The following is a 22,235-nucleotide window of genomic DNA, read 5'->3' as shown; positions in this document are numbered from 1 at the left end:
GCTCATAAGCAGAAGAACAACATCTCCATCATCAAACTTGGAGGTGGATCAGTCCTGTTATGGGGTTTCTTTACTGTAGAAGGAAGTGGAAATCATGACTGTATGAAGGACATCATGGATTCTTTGAAGTATCAGGCCATTTTGACAAGAATTGTGATTCCTTTGGTGCAAAGACTGAAGCTGATGCTCAATGGACTTTCCTGCAGGACAGTCATCCCAAAGTACACATTCAAATCTACTTCTGCTTGGTTCAGGGATCAGTCACAGAATGTACTTGAGTGACCTGTTCAGTCTCCAGGCTTAATTCTCATTTTAAATATCTGGTTGAATTTGAAGAAAGCAGTGGCAATGTTAAAACCAAAGATTATCAGTGATCTTAAAGCTTTTTCAGGCGATGAATGGGCCAAGACTGTAGTAGAGAGGTGACAGAAGCTTCTAAACACTTACTGACACTTTTATTGGTGATTTTAAAGAATAAAAGATTCTTCACAAAGGGGGTTGAATAATTTTGAAAATGAATGTTTAGAGCCAATTTGAATTTTATCATGATTCATCAATGTTCCATTTTCAGAATCACTCAAAAGTGTATTAACAAACTTTCTCTAATACTTTACTGATGCCTTTGTTAAATTGATTTCATAAAATGTTATCCTCCATAGCAAATTGTCTTGCAAGTCAAGGGGGTTGAATAATTTTGAACACATCTGTATATTATATTATATTATATTATATTATATTATATTATATTATATTATATTATATTATATTATATTATATTATATTATATTATATTATATTATAGTTTGGAGTCAATAAGATTATTTTTAAATAAATAATATTTTTATTCAGAACATTACATTTCTCAAAGGTAATATATATATATATATATATATATATAATTTTAAAAAAGGTTTATTGTTCAACTAAATGGTTTTGAACTTTCTATTTATCAAATAATCCTGAAAGAAAAATATCACGGCTTATACAAAAATATCAAGCAGAACAACTGTTAATAATCAACACTGATAATGATAACAGATGTTTCTTGAGCACCAAATCAGCATATTTTAATGATTTCTGAAGGCTCTTGGGACACTGAAGACTGGAATAATGGCTGCTGAAAAATCATCTTTGCCACCAAAATATATTAAAAAAGAAAACAGTTATTTTAAATTGTAAATACATTTTAAATAGTACTGTTTTCATGTATTTTGGTTCCAAAAGAAAAATGCAGCCTTGGCTTTGTTTTTAGCAAGCATTCAGCTAAACTTAACTAAATACCTTTTACACAAATATTGTTACAGTAGCTAAAAGTCCCATAAAGGTACTGAATGATTACTAAACATTTATAAACATATAAATTTTAAATAATCTTAACTTGATTTGTATAGCACTGAAAAATACATTAACAAATACAGTGTATGTGACTGATGATCTGTTAAGAATTAAATAATGTTTGCTAATGATTTACTGATGAGAATTTTTTTTAAGTGTTACCATATTAGATTACAATTTTGATCATGAGAGAGTTAATAATGAGATGTGCTGATATTAAATTATAGATTATGATTTAGCATTTTATATAACTATATAATTTCATGTAGAGTAACTATGCTGTTATGTGTACCTTGGGATCTCCAGGTGCAAAACAGGAGATGTAGTTGTTTATCTGCTTGAAGACAAATCCTCGATCCATAAAAGTAAAACAGCGCTGTAGGACAGATAGCGAGAAGACACTGTGAAAATGATACAAGGCTTCACATACAACTCTCTAAAACTCAGGATGTCTCCCAGAGACCACTTTGCAGACAAAACAATCAAATATTGGTGATATAACATGAAGTGGCTGTACCTTTATGAAGACTGCCAGGCTATGGTTGGCATTACGGGCAGCGTCCAGATTGTCCTTATACTTCTGTGTGATGTGTGGCATCAGCATGTTCACCAGTGTCTCCACAGCGTGGTGGAATGAAGCTGTGAATCGTTGGTTCCTGGACAACTGCACATAGAACAAAACAGCTAAGACAATTAATAAAAGAAACGTAGTAAACTACCTAATACAGTATCCCTTATAAAAACCATGTTCAAAAAAACAGCTTCCAAAATCCACAGTTAATAGAGTTAATTTCCTTAATAGAGGGTCTCTTTCAGAAGAGTGAAAAGCTTTCAGGATATTTTTATTTTGGTTCATTTTCATTGCTGATAACAGTGAAGGCAAATACTAAGTTTTCACTGTTTTAATCAGGATATTTGGGGGGGGGGGGGGCTATGGTTACTTACCATGGTAGTTTTTCTAGTAAAGTAAATTACATTTTTAGTAAAGGAGAGTTTATTGAGGCATATAATTGTGTTTACCTTGACCTTGCCACTTTCCATCAGGTACTGTGCCATTGACTTCACCAGGGCTTCAAAAAAATACCACGAATACTGAAACACCAAAGTAAACATTTTAACCACTGACAAATAGATTTCACAACAATACTTGCTTCGATTTAAGAGTTTCAAAACAGAAACTTTAAAACAAAACTACCTTGAGAAGCTTGTTGCTGGTTAGGAAGTCGGTTGAAGGCTTTAAAATGGATGTCATGGCTTTGGCCAGTTCCTCGTGCACCGTCTTACTGTTATTGGTTGAATAAGACTCTGTTTTAAACACGTACTGTAATAACAGGAAGAAAATCATGTAAACAAGATCTATTTTAGAAACTGAAAAAACTATGACAGTGTACATTAAAGTTTGGCTGATTGTTTCAGAACTTGATTTACCTTCACATAAGACCTCAAGTAGTGTTCTAGACCCTCTTCGTGGCACTGAGCAACAATGTGGACCATGACCCTGTAGTGGAGACAGATAAACAACACGGGGGCATGTGAGATAGAAGAACGAGAAAGACAGTATGTTTTGATTTTGGTGGCTCCTATTCTCTCACCTGGTGGTGTTTACAGCAACATCCTCATTACTGGCGCTGGTCAGAACATGAACCAGCTGGTTTAAAATAGTCGGCAGGAAGTTGATCATAACATGGCCTTCCATAGCATGAAGACTCTGGGGATTTATGAGTAATGTTTTGTCATTTATCCCACCATAAATGCAGAAGAATCCTGCTTCTCTATCTTCTCTATGCTCACCTTGAGGTATTTGACAAGCTCGCCTTCAGTTGGACGCGTGGCCCCAGACTGCATACTCTGGAAATGATGGAAAAAATTGTGCAGGTGCTGATCCTGAGGAGGTGAAAAAGAGATGTTTAAATTACAGACTGTGACGAGATAAATAAGGAACCTGTGACTAATCATGCCTGCAAGGCTAAATATACAGTACATTATGTAATTCAGACAACGTTGACATTGATTCTCTGTGTTAATAAGAGCATAATTTGTGTGTATATATATATATATATATATATAGTCATACCTGAGTGTAGATGGTAGAGACCAGATGTGTGGACACTTTAAAAAGTGGACGTCCTCCATCCACCCACTTTATCTCAGGACTAGAGTGCTGCAAACACAACACCCATAAAACAACAGTTTATTTTGATTATACTGACAGATCGCCCACTGAAAGATCTATTTAATGTCTTTCTCATAGACAGCAATGAGATTAAATGAAGGGAGATGGAGACTTTTGCTGAATTTATACCATGCCTGTTATAAAGCTATGCCTTCTCATACTTCCTAATTTAATTTTCATGCAAAAATAGCCAAATAATCTTTTGTGCTTGTTTTAATGTGTTTTAAAAGAGATCCGAATAAATTCAGAGATCGCAATGAGCTACTATATCCACATACATTTTATAGCTTTCTATACTCCTAATAAATAAATAATAAATAATACATACTAATACTTATACTAATTTGTACTTACCTTTATTTTAATAATGCTAACTCTCTGAATAGAGTTAGCATGTTATGGATATAACAATGTTAATTGCTGTAGAGAAATTATGGACTTGATACTGCCAAGATATAAAAACATATGCTGCAGCAAGCATGTAAGATATGTTGCTGCTGCATGAATAGGCATACATACAGTAAATCCAGGTGAAGCTGGGGGAGGTTGAAGGTTTTTTGGAACTCTATAGTTTGCTGCAGGATCAGCTTAGGCGAACACTGAACCAGACAACTTTAAATGTTGACCATGCAATGTAATTGGTTGTAGGAGCAGCAAAGCCAAATGATAAATAAAGTGATTTTTCCTAGACAAAGTTGATTCATCAATGAAACAGTCTCCGGCGCTATTAAAGAGCAACCTATTCCTGTGTAAAAGTGATAGTATGCAATACAATCCACTCCGACTAAAGATCAATAATTATTAGATGTAGATATTCACAAAGTATAGCAAATTAGACCACACACACACATGCTCAATTGATGTACAAAGAAAAGGTACAGGTTCACATTTGCTCAACAAATGGCTGAAATGTTTGCCAAGCACTTCATGTTTTTGTTATGACTGCGCATAGTAGGTTTACCTTGCTTACACCCTCCTGGCAGCTGAGGTAACCATTTGGTAGGTTGGATGCCACAGAGATGTGCTGCTCACTCATAACAACACGACCATCTTTAAGCAGAGGAAGCCAGGCAGAGCCCACTGACAGAGAAACAGACAGACAGTGAGAGTATGTGTGGAAGAAAATGTTCATCACATCCAATGACTGAACTTACAAATTTGTGATTGATTGATTGCTATGCCTCTCTCTGATAATGCTGCAAAAATTTTATGAATATTAAAACAAAAACAAAGAAGCAAGTTCCTGGAGCCCTACCCTATGCCTCAAAATATAAACACTGTTAGTCACCCAATTACCCAGCATGCTGTACCTGGGGTCTCCACTATGTCCCGCTTCTTTGTGCTGCTGTCACAGCTGATGTGGTAAAAAGTGAAAAGCAGGTGATGCTTTTCATGAAGTTGAGTGGGCAACTCAATTTTTATCTGCAGTACAAAAACACACACAACATGATTTAAAGAAAACAAAAATCAAAAAACACATCTAAGATATGAAGTGATGATCAGTACCTTCAATATTTACACAAAAAAAGCATTTTATCTGGGGTTACAACAATTAATAAATAATTTAAATATATTAATGTACATTTCAGTGTACAATGATCAGGTTGCTCGTATATACTGTACATAATATTACATGTTCCTCAAAATATTACGAGCATACAACAATTTGAGTATAAAAAGTTGAGTAAAAACTTGAATTTTAGAACTTCTTAGTATTTGATTGGTTAATTTGTGGTTCTACTGATGGTATTACTCATCATCTGTGCAAAACCTAAAGAAAAATCTTTTTCAGATTTAAAATCTGTTTGTCTATATGGTATATTACTTCGCGCTTGGCCCCCTATTAAATATATATCACGTCCCATGCATCACCTCATCATAAAACTCTGGGTTCTGCTGGTGGTGCAGTACAGCTGCATAGGCATGTTTGGTGAATGGAGGACCCCCTGGACGACCATAGATACACTATACATAACAGTGACACATAAATAGAGCAGTTTTTAAGTTTAAGTTATATGGCATTTTTAACTTTATTGCAACAGGGCAATGCAAGGAAGAACAGAAGACAGTGGAATAGGAGAGAGGGGAACAGGGTTAGGAATAGATCTTGAGTATTTATTGTATATTATCTATTTATTGTATATGAGAAAGGGATTGGGGCAGCCTTGTACCTTCAGAGGTCGGGCATCTTCTTCATCCGACTCTTTGAATTCCACACATACTGCAATGTTCCTTGCCTGAGTCAGATAACATAAAGACTGAACATGAGCCAGAAAACTACTTACCGTTGAATCTCTATGGGAATATTTTAGGAGCGGCGGGTGTGAGCCTTCTTTACACTGACCATCTCATATGTCAATACCTTTGGCAGAGAGCACTAATTTTTGCAAGAAAATGGAAAAAGCAAGAAGCTTTCAGCTGATAATGCTAATGTACCTTGGCAAAAGACTTCTGGCTGTCATATTTGAGATGTTTTGGATAGACATAGAGATGATTGTTGTAGGTGGTGAAAGGCTGAGAGCACTTGGCAATACAGGGAACAAACTCCTCCATCTCCAACAGAACACCGTCGCTTGGCCCATTACTCTCAAAAGGCCTTACTGGGATGTAGGATGGAGTAACACAATCTAGCCCATGGTGAGGAAAAAAATCTGAGTTCAAGTGACCAATTCATTGTACACAAGGGGAGCACATCGTTTCGGGAGATCAGGGTAGAAATTATAAAGAAAAAAATCTGAAAAGGCATGCATTATGTTAAGGTTACATTAACAAATATTTTGAAGACTTACTAGCCACATCTGGAGGGACATTATCAATGGTAACGTCAAGGTTACCCAAGATGACAGGTAGTTTAGCCATCTTTTCAGGTCTGTGGATACAATTTTGACATACACATTATTGGTAAAATGTTGTATTATTTAAATAATTTATCAATACAATTAATACATGTAATAATAAATATAGCATAAATAACATTAAATAATAAAAACATTATTCAGTCTTATGCTCACCTATTTAATTTATTTTTATTAAATTTAATTATCAAAACTACAGTAAAAATTATAAGATTTAAAAATTTTATTACAAATTAATGTGATGGAAAAGCAGATTTTTAGCAGCCATTACTCCAGTCTTCGGTGTCACATGATCCTACAGAAATCATTCTAAAATGCTGATTTCATTGTCAGGTATTATCAGTTATTACTGGTGCTCTATTATTAATCATGATTTTTCTTATTATCAATGTTTAGCATATTTTTGCTGCTTAATATTTATGTGATAATTTGTGATGAACAAAAAGTTCAGAACAAAAATAACAGCACTTATTTGGAACAGAAACCTTTTGTAACATTTGTATAAATATCTTCACTGTCACTTTTGATGAATTTAAGGCATCCTTGTTAAAAAAAACCTGTTTTCACAGTTAGCATCATAACTACATATTATAACGTTGTCTGAAGGATCATGTGCCACTGAAGACTGGATTAATGGCTGCTGAAATTTCAGCTTTGCCATCACAGGAATTAATTACATTCTAAAATATATCAAAATAGAAAAAATATATTTTAAGTTATAATCATATTTCACAATATTACTCTTTTACTGTATTTTTTATTAAATAAATACAGCCTTGGTGAGCAGAAAAGTCTTCTTTCAAAACTATTTAAACATCTGATCATTCCAAACTTTTGACAGGTATTGTACATTCATATTAGAAGCTCATATATCTGTAGGAGACCTGAAAAAGTGCCCCTCTGAGAGGTACTACAAAACACATTCCTAACGGTGGGACCGTCCACAGCTGCAAAAACACTACAGAATATGATTTTCAGAAAATATTTACATTTAAAGTCCATTGTTTTAATATATTGAATCTGCTGTACTGTAAAAGGGACAGGAATCTCTAGTCAAGACAAGTCTGATGATATGAGGTGAATACTAACTTCCTAAAATCCGCCAGCAGTTTGAAAAGATCCTCTTCTGAGAGTTTATTACTGTCTTGTCGGTACAGTGCGGAGAACCGAGCGCTTTTATCCAGAGTCCCTGAGGCATCTTTAAACAAAGGCCTGTGGAAAAGAACAAAAAGATTAAATATTGTGATTAACACAACACAGAGAGAGAAGAACAGAACATTTCCAGACTGTTTTGGCTCACCGGGCTGCCCATGCGAAAGGCATTCTGTATTGGCCCAGTCTGCTGCAGGCCATCTTGGCATTCTTCAAAACCTTCTGAGCAATCTGTGAAGCAAAACACACACATTGTTCCCCACAACCTTCCAGAGACATTTTATTAACAGTGAACTGGGCAGAAAGCACGTTCCTGGCAGTCTTGCAGGGGTTTTGGATGGCATCATTGTGTATTTTTAGGTAGGATAATGAAGGGGTCATTGTGGGATGTAGTAGAATCCTAGCCCCTGATAATCTTTCCTTATCCTTGTAATAACCACTTATTGTTTTGATTGACAGTGTGTATTTGGTTCTTCTGTTTTGTTTGGTATATGAGTGTGTGCATGTTTGGGTCAGATGTTTTGTTTATGTATGTGTGTGTAGCTGTGTTAGTCTCATTGCCTTGCTGGAGTCGGAGCTCTTCATGTAGGGCTCTGCGCAGTGAGTAATGCCTCCCTGCAGAACTTTCTCGATTCGTGCAACCAAGAAGATGTCAGGGTGAGGACACGTCACAGAGAAGACACCCTGAAACACAAATCAGCACATAGACTTTTCTTACTAAAAAGACTATGTCAGTTATCCATCCTTTTTCCAAATAAGGATGTCCCCAGATGTCCCCAAAGGGAGGTTAGATATAGATTTCTGGGACAAATTTTCCCCGAAGTATAGCTAAGTAAACACACTCACACACTTCACTCTGTAACTCTGTAACTTCTCTTACTTTGAAAGGGGTCATACGATGCAATTTAAATTGTTCCTTTCTCTTTGAAGTTTTACAAGCTATTGGTGCATAAAGAAAATCTGTAAAGTTACAAAGACTTAAATCCAAAGAGATATTCTTTAAAAAGTTAAAGAGTCTACCATGCCCCCCTAAAATGACTCATTCAAACACGTCCCCCCACATGTCTAATGTCACGATTTGGGACGATTTGCATAACACCCCCCAAATGTTCACACAAAGAAAAAGGCCTAACTTTTATTCTCGCTGTTGCTGCCGCCATGTTGTGGAGACGCTGTGTGTTTCGTTGTGAAAGCGAAACTACTTAGTTTGGCCTTCCAAAAGAGGAGACAACTAGAAATCAATGGTTAAGTTGTATTTACAACACTGTTCCGGAACAGTTTAACCCAAATATTCAGTGTGCAGGGGATTTTATGGAGGTTGAGGTCTGTTTCCTGGAAGAGTAGCCTATAGGACTGCACAATTAATCCAATTTCTGATCGCGATTACAATTATGGATGCCACAATTACGTAATCATTCAAAGCGGCAATTGATCGTTCAAAGTCCACTTATGTTATTCTGCATGGTTAAGATATGTTTTTTTTTCCTTTCTACATGTAATCTTAAGGGTTTTTCCATTGTTTTAGTTTTAGTGTAACATTATGATATCATTCATATTTTTACTTTTTTATATAATTTAAAGAAGGCTCAATACTATAGAAAAGCACTAAAAGTTTTTCAGTAAGAGAATTTTCAGCTTGTTTATTTTCATATAAATATATGGCATGCATTTGCATCAAACAATGGTATAAATCATCATTCAATGCTACCACTGTATACCATCTGATGCACATCCATGACATCTCTGTATCCAGTTCACGTACAATCTGTTACACCTTAGTATATTTTTCTGCGTATTTATGTCTACATACTGTAGAATGTGTACATTCTGTGTATAGTGTATAATGTGTAGTGCTAACTGTATGTATGTACATATGCATATAATGTGAAGTGCTTACTGTATGTCTAATAGTACACTGTGTGTACTGACTATATATTGCACATTTGACGAAAGTGACGTGACATTCAGCCAAGTATGGTGACCCATACTCAGAATTCGTGCTCTGCATTTAACCCATCCAAAGTGCAAACACACAGCAGTGAACACACACACACACTGTGAACACACACCCAGAGCAGTGGGCAGGCATTTATCTTGTGGCACCCAGGGGGGCAGTTGGGGCTTCAGTGCATTGCTCAAGGGCACCTATGTCGTGGTATTGAAGGTGGAGAGAGAACTATACATGCACTCCCCCCACATACAATTCCTGCCGGCCCGAGACTCGAACTCACAACCCTTCGATTGGGAGTCCGACTCTCTAACCATTAGGCCACAACTTCCCCCTTTTTTTGCATTTTCACCTGTTGAAGTCTGTATGGTTATATGTTAATTGTTTCTGCAATTTCTGGAGAACACTCCCAAGAATTTCACTCACCAAGGCACATGTGCTGCGTGATGTGACAATAAAAGTGACTTGACTTGACTTCAATGTAAATTTTGACAATTATGATTTTTGTCATAATCGTGCAGCCCTAGTAGCCTATGCTAGTGTCTGTTTTTATAAAGTGGGGCAGTTCCAATTTTGCAAGGACAGTCTGGCGCTTCTGTCTCACAGTCTGTAAGTGCATTTTCATATTTAAAGGGTTAGTTCAGCCAAAAATTATGTAATTTATGACCCACCCTTATGTAGTTCCAAACCCGTAAGACCTCCATTCATCTTCGGTACACAGTTTAAGATATTTTAGATTTAGTCCGAGAGCCTTCTGTCCCTCCATTGAAAGTGTGTGTACGTTATACTGTCCATGTCTACAAAGGTAATAAAAACATCTTCAAAGTAGTTCATGTGACATCAGAGTGTCCGTTAGAATTTTTTGAAGCATCGAAAATACATTTTGGTCCAAAAATAGCAAAAACTACGACTTTATTCAGCATTGTCTTCTCTTCCAGATCTGTTGTGAGCGCGTTCACTGCAGTGTAGTGATATCCCGTTCGTGAACGAATCACTCAATGTAACCGGATCTTCTTGAACCAGTTCACCGAATCGAACTGAATCGTTTGAAACGGTTCGCGTCTCCAGTAAACATTAATCCACAAATGACTTAAGCTGTTAACTTTTTTAATGTGGCTGACACTCCCTCTGAGTTAAAACAAATATCCCGGAGTAATTCATGTACTCAAACAGTACACTGACTGAACTGCTGTGAAGAGAGAACTGAAGATGAACACACTTTTCAACAAATGCCTCATTTATAATGGGTATGGTAAGGGGCATAACATTTCTGTCACACACTGGATAGCTCTATCTATCTATCTATCTATCTATCTATCTATCTATCTATCTATCTATCTATCTATCTATCTATCTATCTATCTAACAGTTCACAAAATACACGGTTCTGTTCAATAGGACACAGTGGTGTCACGGTTTGGTACATTTTCGATATCCCGGGGGTTGGTATTGCTTACAATGTTGGAAATGTTTCTGTTTTAAAGCATGAAGGCGAGCCAATGGATATCACATAGGCAACATGCAAACTTTGTGCAAGAGTTATGCCGTGTGACCATCTCAGACCTCAGTAAATTCACTATGCAGAAAGTGAAAGTAAAAACTTAATGACGTAATGATGGAGCTTTCAGCATCTGATGCTGATGCATTATCTACCAGAGACGACAAGAGACGAATCTACTTCAACATATGCTGATAACGATATATAGCTAACTGTTTTTATTTACCCCCTTAATATTTCTCTTGTGGCCCATACTTAGTGAGAAAAATTTTTTGAAGAATCGTATTTTGTGTTAAACAGGTTGTTTTTGAAAGTCGGTGCTTGAAATAGGCTAAAGCTTTTTATTTCATTGATTTCTATTGATAACTGCAGAGTTAATATTTTAATTATAGGCCTATAATTCATTGTACAATAGACACATTTTTAAAGACCTTTAAAAAAAACAAAAACAATTGAGTAAATGGCCTAATCTTTTGTTATCCTTGCAGCGCGTCAGTTATGTGGTAGCATAATATTGCGGTGCAAATGAGTTGTAATTTTAATTTAATAATAGACCTAAAAGTAATTTCATAATAATAACAGGCATAATTAAAATAAGAATGTAACATGCCTACAATAATTGTGTAGCGTATCTGACCCGACCAGACAAATTAAAGAGTCGATCAGGACTGTGGTTGAAACACGAGCCGAATTCCTCAGAAAGGCAACAACAGGTTGTAAATCATTCCGTACCACAGAGTCAGAAGCAAGATAACCAACCAACCAATTCTTTCACAGAACAGCTTTCAACATTAACACCACTAGAACAATTATTGACAATTTCAATTCTGAGAAGTGATTGTCATATTTGGGGCAAGTAATCAAGATGTAACGCCGGCCATCACATGTAAACCCATGAGAGTAATAAACAAGATCCTTGGATTGACTCCCCCCCCACCTAGCAGCAGAGGTGGAAAGAGTACAAAAATATTCTACTCAAGTAAAAGTACCATTACATTAATGAAATTTTACTTAAGTACAAGTAAAAGTACCAGTCTAAAAATCTACTCAAGTAAAAGTAAAAAGTAGCTCATTTAAACTTTACTCAGAGTAAAAATTACTTAGTTACATTTTAACAGTGGGAGGGAGTCAAAATGGGACAGGCCAAGGGTGTCAAACTCAGTTCCTGCAGGGCCACAGTCCTGCACTGTTTACATTTAACCCTAATTAAACACACCTGATCCAGCTAATCTAATCATTTAGGTTTATTTGAAAACTACATGATATGTGTGCTGGAGCAGGGTTAGAACTAAACTCTGCAGGGCCCTCCAGGAACTGAGTTTGACACCTCTGGGATAGGCCTATTAATCTCAAACTAGTAGTTTTTAATTAAAGGAATCAGTTATTTAGAATAATAAAACATTTGGGCTGTTACCAGGCAAATCAGTATCAACAAACTCATCTTTTAATGCAGAGGAAATGCAGAAGATTCATTGGAAGTGGCATTTAGATGTATTACACTGTTTAGTGCAGGACAAGAATGCATTTAACCTGCAGTTACAAATGCATGAATAACGTTTTGATATACAAGACATAAAATGTTGAATACTCATTTGAAATTATAAGAAATTAATTATTTAAAAAAATCAAAAGATACTTTAAATGTGAAATTAAAATGGCCAGTATGTGTCAGCAAGTCACTGTTAATAAGTGAGTCATTGCGACTGAACCGAATCATTTAAACGGTTGATTCATTCAGGAACGAAACACTGTCACGTTGCTCAGAGACGCAAAACTGTGCTTTGGTGGCTGTGTTTGGAATTATTTTCTGTTGTAGAAATAGAGCTAAAAAAGGCAATATGGTGTCTAAAACGCAAGTCTCTTAATTAACTTGTTTACTGAACTGTTATATATATGTATGTATTTCTGCCCCTATATCTTCAATTTTGTGATCATTCTAAATGCATTTTAGGAGACTGAATCACACAGTGAAAGAATGCACTATAAATGCGCGCGCACGTCATTAAAACAAAAATAGCACACTCCTCACCACGGTCTTTTTAGCTAATTTGTGCAAAACCTCTTGCTAAAATGTCAAAGCTTCATTTTAACCACCAATGCAACGATGCAATTATTTAGCTTACCTCTACATTCTTGCGAAGGGTTGATGTCTTGTCGAGATTTTATAAGCTGCTAGTTTGGTCTTCCTAGGCAAGTACAGCTCACACTGCATAATAGAGCATACATATGGCCAGGGGTTCACTTCATTTCCTTCGAGTTAAACTTCAGAATATGACGGGGTTTCGTTTTCAGCGGTGTCTGCACCACTAACGCCTGTTTTGTCCGTCTGCATCTTTCTTGTGATTTTAGCGCCAGTTTGGCCTCCTGCCCATTATGCCGTAGTTTCCAGGGAGCGATTTATTTTTTTTATTTTTATTTTTTTTACTCAGTAATTAATGTGTTTTAAAATGTAGCGAAGTACAATACTTCAAACAAAATATACTTAAGTAAAAGTAAAATTACAGATTTAAAAAATTACTTTAAAAAGTATTAGTACACAGAAAAGCTACTCAATTACAGTAACGCGAGTAAATGTAATTCGTTACTTTCCACCTCTGCCTAGCAGAACCAGACTGAAATTCCTACGGGGAAGGGGCCTTTTAACCTCTGGTCTCCACAGAAATCTTTGTCAGAGAATGGCACAGAAACTATCTTTTCTAGATATAAATGGAACAAAATGAACTCAAAATGACTTATAAATGAATATCAGTCCATCGCTTAACTCCATATTCATTTATATGTAACCCACACATTTGACTATCATGTTTATAATCACTTATTGTGTATGTCTTTTAATAACTATGGGATAGCTTAAGGATTCATATTCATGTTTAGTATGTTTGTGCTTCAATCTGCTTGCTTGAGACATTCCTGACCATCAGTTATTTGTCAAATGTATCATATTCTTGTTATAGGAATCATGTCCAAAATTATACCCTGCAAGAGTGGGAAAATTCGGACCACATGCTTGATACAATAACATATGATTTATGATACCCCGAGCCAAGACAATATCTAATTGGTCAAGACAAAATTTGAGGTGTGGCCAACAGGCCAGATTTATCTAATAAAGCCTTATTCATATTGAAAAGAGAAGTATCTTGTGTTTTGTGCTTACAAGTTAATGTCTTAAACTGTCGATCTTGTTACTGTGCTAATTTATAGTGTTTTCACTATACTTTGGATATTAATATCCAGTGCAGATTTGATGTTAAACGGCTCGTTCAGTGAATTGCATCCATCCATTCATCCATCTGCCTCTGAAAAGAAACGGTTAGATTAGTCCTCATACTTTTTTGGGATACTGCAGCATCCCCTCCGACAGTTCACTAAGCAGCGTTTCTCCGTGAGGTGTGTCCACCCCTCCGTTTATCTGCGTGCTGGGTGGTGGGATCATGGAGCGGACCAGTGGGTGATTTAGATCCACATGAAAATCTGCAGATATTTTTCGGCTGTTCTGCACATCAAACAGCGAAATCACCACGAAGAAGGGCTCCACCTGAAGAAAACAGTAAAGCTGCATCTAATCTGTACCAGAAGTGTGGGTCAAGCAACAAATTGACATGCTGAACCACTTCAACAAACAGAGGAATGTTTGCAAGTACCACAGAAGCACAATATTTACACTTAAAGCTTATTGAGAAGTCTTATAAGTGTGTGTGCACATTAAACTGGAATTGACGAAACTGGTTCAACATTGAAATAATTACACTTTTTCCTTTATGTAATCGTATACAGGGCTGACTATCAATATACAGACAATTCTCCCTTTCCCATGGAATTTGGCTGGTTGCCACAACACATCGCTCATCAGAAACAGTAATACTTAGCCAAAGAAAAGAGCTTTATAACCAAAGAACAACTGTGATTGTGTGTGTGAATCTTACGTTAGTAGTAGGACCCTCCTCATTTTCTGCTACACAGCTCTGAAGGTTGAAGGACAGATCATTGCAGCTGACCAGAACTCTCTTCCCAAACTTTTCCTCAAACTGCTTCACGTCAGGTTCAATGCCAGACAAATCGAGTCTCTACAGGCCAAAACATACAAACATAGCTTAAAACCAGTAGCTTATCCTGTGATTTAATGAATTATTTATTATTGGAGCTGCGGCTCACCTGTGTGTCAGGGTCCAGAGTAAAGAGTTTCAGACGAGTTTCACTCCTCATCTTGGTCTCAATGTCTCTTGCACTCTGAAAAGCAAAAACAGGTTGCTAGTTGCTAATTACCAGATGATTGTGTTTCCTGTTCCAGCTGTTTTCAGTGGAATATCTAAAAATACTTAAAACAAGATTAATTTACATGAGAAGTAAAATAATATAATAGACCTCATTTTCAGAAAATATATCTGAAAATTTAATTTTTTAAATCTTAATTTAATTACATTTAAGATTTAAATGCCATGTTTTTTTTTACATTTATTAAACAGAAGGAAGACAAAAATTACTCTTTGTGCATTTGTAATATTATTTGACATTGCACAGGTATCTAATTCTCTGTTTACAGTTAATTGTGAAGTAAATTCATCACATTTTATGAATGTTTAGATATTTTCACTGCAAAATAAGACAAAAGAAATAGTATAAATGTATTCAACATCATTAAAGTGAGATATCATGGGATGTGTGAGAAAAATATTCTGACTTTAGAGAGATGAGGCGCCTAGACGATTGATTCCAGGGAGGAGAGAGACGGCAGACAGGAGAATAAAGAGCGAGATAGAAATGGGATGTGTGTGTGTCTTCCAAAGTGTGGGTGGTTCATTGTGGAATGGTTGGAAAACATTAGCCTGGAGGACTAAGTGTGTGGAAAAACTGTGGATGTGTAAAGAGAGGGCAGACAGCGAGGACGCCAGCGTTGAGATCATACTACAGTTAAGACACAGGAGCCGAAGACCAGTATTCACCTTCACACACACACACACACACACACACACACACACACACACACACACACACACACACACACACACACACACACACACACACACCCTGTGAAACTCTAGATGATTGTTTATATAATCAGCTAATTAGGAGATCATGCATGTCTATATGTGCGTCTATGTGTTCACAATACCTGGAAACTGTCCTGAAAATTCCCCGGCGAGATGTCTGTCTTGCTCAGCTCATCATCTGTTGAGAAAAAAAAATACACTCAAAACCAGCAAACACAGTCATTAGTCCTGATGTCTATAAATCAACATGTAGCGACTGGGAAAACTGTCAGATAGCAGTGTCAAATCATAACAACAAACACAAAAATGTGGCTGCTCAAACATTAAAGCTATCAAACTAATTGTTTTGTTGGATGTACAGTACATCACCATTCAAAAGTTTTTGAACAGTAAGATTTATGGTTTTTAAAGAATTCTCTTCTGCTCACCAAACCTTCATTTATTTGATCCAAAGTACAAATGTTATTTATTCCTGTGATCAAAGCTAGAGTGTTTTGGGTGGTTGCTAGAGTATTGTGGGTGGTTACTAAGGCATTAATCTGAAGCTTCTAAGGTATTCCAAATTGGTTTAAAAATGATTATATGTCATATATAGTTTCTAGGGTGTTATGGGTGATTGCGAGGGAGTGTTTGGATGCTAACTATGCAGTTTCTAAAGTACGTCTTTAATTCTTTAAAGAGTGGCTTTAAAGGGATAGTTCATGATTAAAGGAATACAAATTCTGTCATTAATTACTCACCCTCATGTCTTTCAAACCCGTAAGACCTTTGTAAATCTTGGAAGCACAAATTATATTTTTGATGAAATCTAAGCGCATTCTGACCCTGCATAGACAGCAACGCAGCTGACACGTTCAAGGCCCAGAATGGTAGTAAGGACATTGATAAATAAATAGTCAATCTGACATCAGTGGTTCAACCTTAATTTTATGAAGCTATGAGAATGCTTTTTGTAGCTTCATAAAAAAAGCTAGAACACAGCAGCATCACAGGTATGCGTCATGGTTCTCTCATGAACTCACGTCAAAGAGAAGAAATTGTTGAATGAAGTCACTTTTTTTGTTTTCTTTGCGCAAAAGAAGTATTCTCATAGGTTTATAAAATGAAGTTTGAACCACTGATGTCACATGGACAATTTAACAATGTCCTTACTACATTTCTGCAGTTTTTACCCGTGGTGGTTCCCTTGTTGTCTATGCAAGGTAAGAAAGCTCTCAGATTTCATCCAAAAATATCTTAATCTGTGTTCCGAAGATGAACAAAGGTCTTACAGGTTTGGATCGACATGAGAATGAGTAATTCATGACAGAATTTTTATTTTTGGATGAACTAACCCTTTACACATGCACATATCTGGTATGGATTTCTAGGGTACTGTGGGTGGTTGTTAGGGGGTCCCTAGAGTGTTATGGGTGGTTCCTAGGATGGCAGGATGGATGGTTGCCAGGGTGTTGCTAAAGTATGTGTCTTCAAAGGTGTTCTGAGTGGTTTTAAAAAGGTAAAAATGCTGTTTCTGGGATGTTTTCTGTTGTTGCTTGGGGTTCCTAGGCTTAATATGTTCAGTATGTGGTTTCTAGGGTGTTCTGGGTTGTTACTTTCTTTCCTAAGATATTCCAGCCCCTAGAAATGATTTGGGCTCCTCCCTTAAGGCAAGTCGAAAGGATTCTTTGCCCATTTTATTGTATTAATCTGTCTATTATAACAGCACACAACTTCTCAACATGATTTGAGGTATCTTTTATGTCTGTAGAACAAACATTGCGAGACAAGTTAGGCACTGAAAGTATAATTCTTAGGGTCAGAAGTTTGTTCTAATCTCAAACCCTAAGTATGACTAATAGCAACAGTCATGCTCGCCTTAGCAAGCTCTAGAAGTGACTAGTTATATTTGGTTCTGCATTCTGATTGGTCGACAGGTGTTTATTGTTTTATTCGAGGTGAGAAGAAAGGAATGTGCTGTCCTCTGAAACTCATCAAATGTAAATAAAGACTCCCAACCTCCTCTCCTGTGTGAAATCCAAAGGGTTTAAGAGGTCTTAAGTGTTACTGTTTGTGCATGGCGATGTGTGCGTCACTTTGGGAGTGTTGGGTATATGGAACTACACAAAAAATATATATATTTTAGTTGTTTGCTCAGTTTATTTAACTAAAATAAGCTAAAAAAACATAAATCTTTAGTTTTTATTCAGTTGTCATTTGCAAATTACATTTGTAAAATCTTAACTTAAACCATTGAAGTTAAGTTGGACCTACATGAATCATTTACGTTGCATTGACTGAAACTGGGCAGTGGATTTCTAGTTCCCAGCATGCTTTGCATAGGTATAGACCAGGATAATTAATTTTGAAATTAAGTGCTATTTAATGTGTTTTTGGTAAAGGGAAAGACATATTCAAGTTTGTTGTTTAGTTATTTTTGACATTTAAAAGAGTTTATGTTTATGTAGATTTTGAGGTTACTATTATGGTGCAGTATAGACCCTGTGGTTAAGCTGTTGGCTAAATGAGCTCTAACTGTGCTAATGTCATGTGAACATTTTTACTTGATCATTACTTGCGTACTACAAAAACTGTACTTAGCATGTGAACAAGTGTTATGTTGTTACATTCTCATAACAATAAATCAAAGAAATCAGTTTGAGGGCCAGCACGTGATTTACACAGTCCATATAGTCAGCATTTCTACTCTTCATATTCAAACAATCATTTACGTTTTGTAAACATTTTATCAGAACATTTACGTGTGTATGAAAGCTATTGACAACCTAAGCACAACCTCCACTCTTCACCACAATCATCATTCTATGTTGTTTGAACTCTTTTAAATGTTCAAAATAACTAATCATTAAAAACTTAAACTCTAACAGGCCTTTCCATTTTCATAAAAATGCAGAAAACTCATGCAACTCTGCACAAATGCTCCAGTCTGAACAGCAACAACACTGGTTGGATCAACAAGAGTGAATTACGTATGTTCAGGGAACATTCACAGAATATGTCAAATGAAACTGGTGTGATAATTTTAATAAGTTAGACCAACAAGCAATTTTTGAGTGTATCTTTTAAAAGATGTTTAAAGAGTGGGTGGTCTCTTCAAAGAACACATACATGAAACACAACCACACCAGCTGGATCTGCAGATACATGTGTGTCAACAAATCTTACATTATATATATATATATATATATATAGAGAGAGAGAGAGAGAGAGAGAGAGAGAGAGAGAGAGAGAGAGTAATGTATCAACACATGCCAGTGAACATACATGAAATTAGACACACCCATCTGTGAAGTGCACACACTCAAACACACACCATCGTGCAGTTCTCCGTTCCTCCTCTCCTGCATGGCGAGCTCAAAGCTGCTGTGGAGGATCTTGTTGAGGGTGCTGATCCAGTCATCCATCTCTACTTCGTTGTCTGCCGCCAAAAGATACGTACTTTTATCCTGCATCTTCAGCTCAAAGGCAAAACGACGCACCTTACTGTTCTGCATAGTGACAGAGAATTTGTTTTATTTGTTTATTGAAAGTGGAAACTGACTTTTGATGAGTATCTTGGAAAGTTCGAGACATAGTTTGATCTCTTATTAAAACTCCTATGAAACTTACTGCAGTATTAGTGAGGTATTTGCTCTGGAAAAAAATTCTGACAAACAATAGATTCTGAGAAGTACAATCTTCACTTGATCTCCATTTAAGCTCATTGCTGTCTAGAAGAACAACTGAGACACAAGTTCTTCTTTTTCACTTTTCTTTCCTATAGAGATGTGAGCACACCCAAGACATTGGAATGATTTTACACTTTGTGAAATTTTGACGAATTTACAGCAGAAATGACTCTGGAAATTATATCCATCTTGCAGCAGAAGCTGAAAGCCATTTGTTCCCAGACGCCTGCTGAGGAATATCTGGCTTCTTTGCATGTGCACCTGTTGAAATGTTTAGGTTTCGGACCTAGAAATAACTTTTACTATTTCTCTTTTGTCTGAAATGTGGAAAACAGACAAAATGTCAAAAAACAGATGTTGGAAACAGACAAAACAGGTTGTGCATACCAAAGAAGTACTTTATTCTTTCAGGAGGGCGGGTGAATTGAGGAATGTGATCAAATCTGCACTCACACACACACTGTGCGCACCACAGGAGAAAATGGAAATATCTGACCCTGGGAGAAATCATGCGTGAATTAGGCTGGACCTCATCTTTCCCTATGTGCCACTCACTTGTTTTTATTTTTTTCTCTTTCTCTGCAACCCTGAGTAGCCTCATCTGAGGAACTGACCATTCAAACACTGATATCCCCTCTTGGTCAAGACAAAGGAAGGGACTCATGAGGATGTTATTAGAGATCTGAAATCCTTCTATAAACTGCTTTGTGCTGCAGTAAATACACAAAACAAAGCATTTATTCTTCTGGCGCCCTTAAGAGCTTTAAAAGGAACGTTTTGAGTTCAATACAAGTTGAGCTGCATTGATAAAATTTGTGGAACAATGTTGAGTACTAAAGAGTATCATGTTAACTTGGTTCAATCCCACAATAAAAAAGCAATAATTACAGTCAATTACAGTATAATGAGTTACAATAGAAGTGACAAACTGATAAACATAAATAAAATTTTTCCTTAGACACAGAATAAATTTGTACACATCTAATTATCATGATTTTTCAAGAAAAAATATGTTTTAGTTATTTTTTAAAAAAATATTATTAACTTAGACATATTTATTATTAATACAGTATATGTTTTAGGTGAGTTGTACCACATGACATTTTAGAACCTGAACTACAGTAACCTTGTCATAAAAAGGTCATATCTATTTTAAGACTTTGACACAGAGTTATGAGTTATGAGAGGTCTGCTGGAATACATATTTTATATACATATATATATTTTATAAAGGTTGGTTGAACCAAATGATTAAAACATATATTTTTTCAGAATAAAATAAAAGATTAAAAAATACTTTTTAAATTTTCTTTTCACACATGTTTAGAGGGCAGGCCTTTTTCTTTCTTTATGACATATGGACAGCATAAGCATTTTTTTTTCTTTACTTTACATCCCCAGAAAATGTAAAAAATACTTATTTTATTTGAAACTAAACAAAAAAAATAATAACATCATTAAATAATTTTTTTTTTCTTTTTTATCATAGAACTGGTCCATTTGAGCCAATACATATATGAATTGCATTTTTAAACATGTCATGGATTCGTGAACTGGTAGTTACCTGGATGACACCCATGCAGGAGTCTAAGAAGATGGTTCCCTTAGGTTCTTTAGATATTTTCTCATCTTTGTAGAAGTTCAAGTTGTATGATCCATCTCCCAGTTGGGTCAAATGGAAATACCTTCTCTTAAAAGACTAAAGGGAAAGAAAGAGAGAACGCAAAGATCAATAAATGAAAATAGCAGATGTAAAGACTGTGTTTAGATGTTAAACTAGTGACCATTCTAAAAATAACATCTAGTGTAAGGGGACCATGGGAAAATTGATTAGTGAGAACTGGAAGCATGACATCAAAACTTGATGCTGTCTGTGGCTATGCTCGGAATGACTCACAACCATACTACTATTTTCAAGAGGGTCTTGCACTTGCACTCTCAGACTTGCATTCTCAGACTTGCACTCTCAGACAATTGCACTTCCACTAGTGAAATCACTTGCAGTCTTTATTTTTTATTTTGTTGAATTTTTTTCATTACTTTTTGTTTAAATCTCTCAACATTTTATAACAGTAGCCAGGTGGTGAAGAAAAGAAAAAAGAAAATAAATTACAATGTCATTTGCAATCGCTACTTGCACTCTCTGCTACCTGCGACGTCACTTGCAATCAACACAAATCGTGCGTGTTGCCAACGGAGACAAGACGCTGTGGTGGTGATTAAACGATTAAACCTAATTTAGTAATATAACGTACAGGTCCTGCAAGAAAAAGACAAGACCAGCAAATCTGTGGCCAAAACACCAGAAATATGAACGTTTGCGCAAAGTCTCTCTAAGCTTAGTAAAAACATAAACACTTAACATTGCTTAATGTATTAGATGCTATTAAAATATCAAATTAAATATACAGTTCATTATTTTAATGAATATGTATATAGTATTTTCCTCACATACCGCAAAATGTGGCATAATGGACTAAGATGATAAAGGCCAAACTCAATATGCTTCTCTACATTATTAAAATACATAATATGTACAGGCAAGCAGGTGAGCCCAGAATAAATGCAACACGCTACATTTTGCGTTAAGCATTTTTCAGAATAAACTGTCTACA

The 22,235-nt window shown here is 36.0% G+C and overlaps 1 protein-coding gene across 1 annotated transcript in view; it reads right to left on the bottom strand.

Moving 5' to 3' along the window:
• LOC132161423 (dedicator of cytokinesis protein 9-like) overlaps window positions 1–22,235 on the bottom strand; it is a 115,264-nt gene that overhangs the window by 25,405 nt on the left and 67,624 nt on the right. Inside the window, exons 7-29 of the mRNA XM_059571451.1 lie at window positions 21,185–21,319; window positions 19,266–19,440; window positions 16,075–16,130; window positions 15,117–15,191; window positions 14,888–15,028; window positions 14,293–14,499; window positions 8,077–8,199; window positions 7,664–7,746; window positions 7,453–7,575; window positions 6,298–6,377; window positions 5,945–6,135; window positions 5,680–5,745; window positions 5,381–5,473; window positions 4,819–4,930; window positions 4,470–4,588; window positions 3,410–3,496; window positions 3,127–3,219; window positions 2,928–3,043; window positions 2,764–2,833; window positions 2,531–2,656; window positions 2,356–2,427; window positions 1,853–1,999; window positions 1,628–1,711 (exon numbers count right to left, since the gene is read on the bottom strand). Coding sequence (XP_059427434.1) covers window positions 1,628–1,711; window positions 1,853–1,999; window positions 2,356–2,427; window positions 2,531–2,656; window positions 2,764–2,833; window positions 2,928–3,043; window positions 3,127–3,219; window positions 3,410–3,496; window positions 4,470–4,588; window positions 4,819–4,930; window positions 5,381–5,473; window positions 5,680–5,745; window positions 5,945–6,135; window positions 6,298–6,377; window positions 7,453–7,575; window positions 7,664–7,746; window positions 8,077–8,199; window positions 14,293–14,499; window positions 14,888–15,028; window positions 15,117–15,191; window positions 16,075–16,130; window positions 19,266–19,440; window positions 21,185–21,319 — 2,574 coding nt within the window. The remainder of the gene's footprint in view (window positions 1–1,627; window positions 1,712–1,852; window positions 2,000–2,355; window positions 2,428–2,530; window positions 2,657–2,763; window positions 2,834–2,927; window positions 3,044–3,126; window positions 3,220–3,409; window positions 3,497–4,469; window positions 4,589–4,818; window positions 4,931–5,380; window positions 5,474–5,679; window positions 5,746–5,944; window positions 6,136–6,297; window positions 6,378–7,452; window positions 7,576–7,663; window positions 7,747–8,076; window positions 8,200–14,292; window positions 14,500–14,887; window positions 15,029–15,116; window positions 15,192–16,074; window positions 16,131–19,265; window positions 19,441–21,184; window positions 21,320–22,235) is intronic.

Source organism: Carassius carassius, chromosome 17, assembly GCF_963082965.1.
Source record: "Carassius carassius chromosome 17, fCarCar2.1, whole genome shotgun sequence".
Classification (NCBI taxonomy): domain Eukaryota; kingdom Metazoa; phylum Chordata; class Actinopteri; order Cypriniformes; family Cyprinidae; genus Carassius; species Carassius carassius.
The sequence above is the reverse complement of the archived record's forward strand: the minus strand, read 5'-3'. Positions and strand labels throughout refer to the sequence as shown.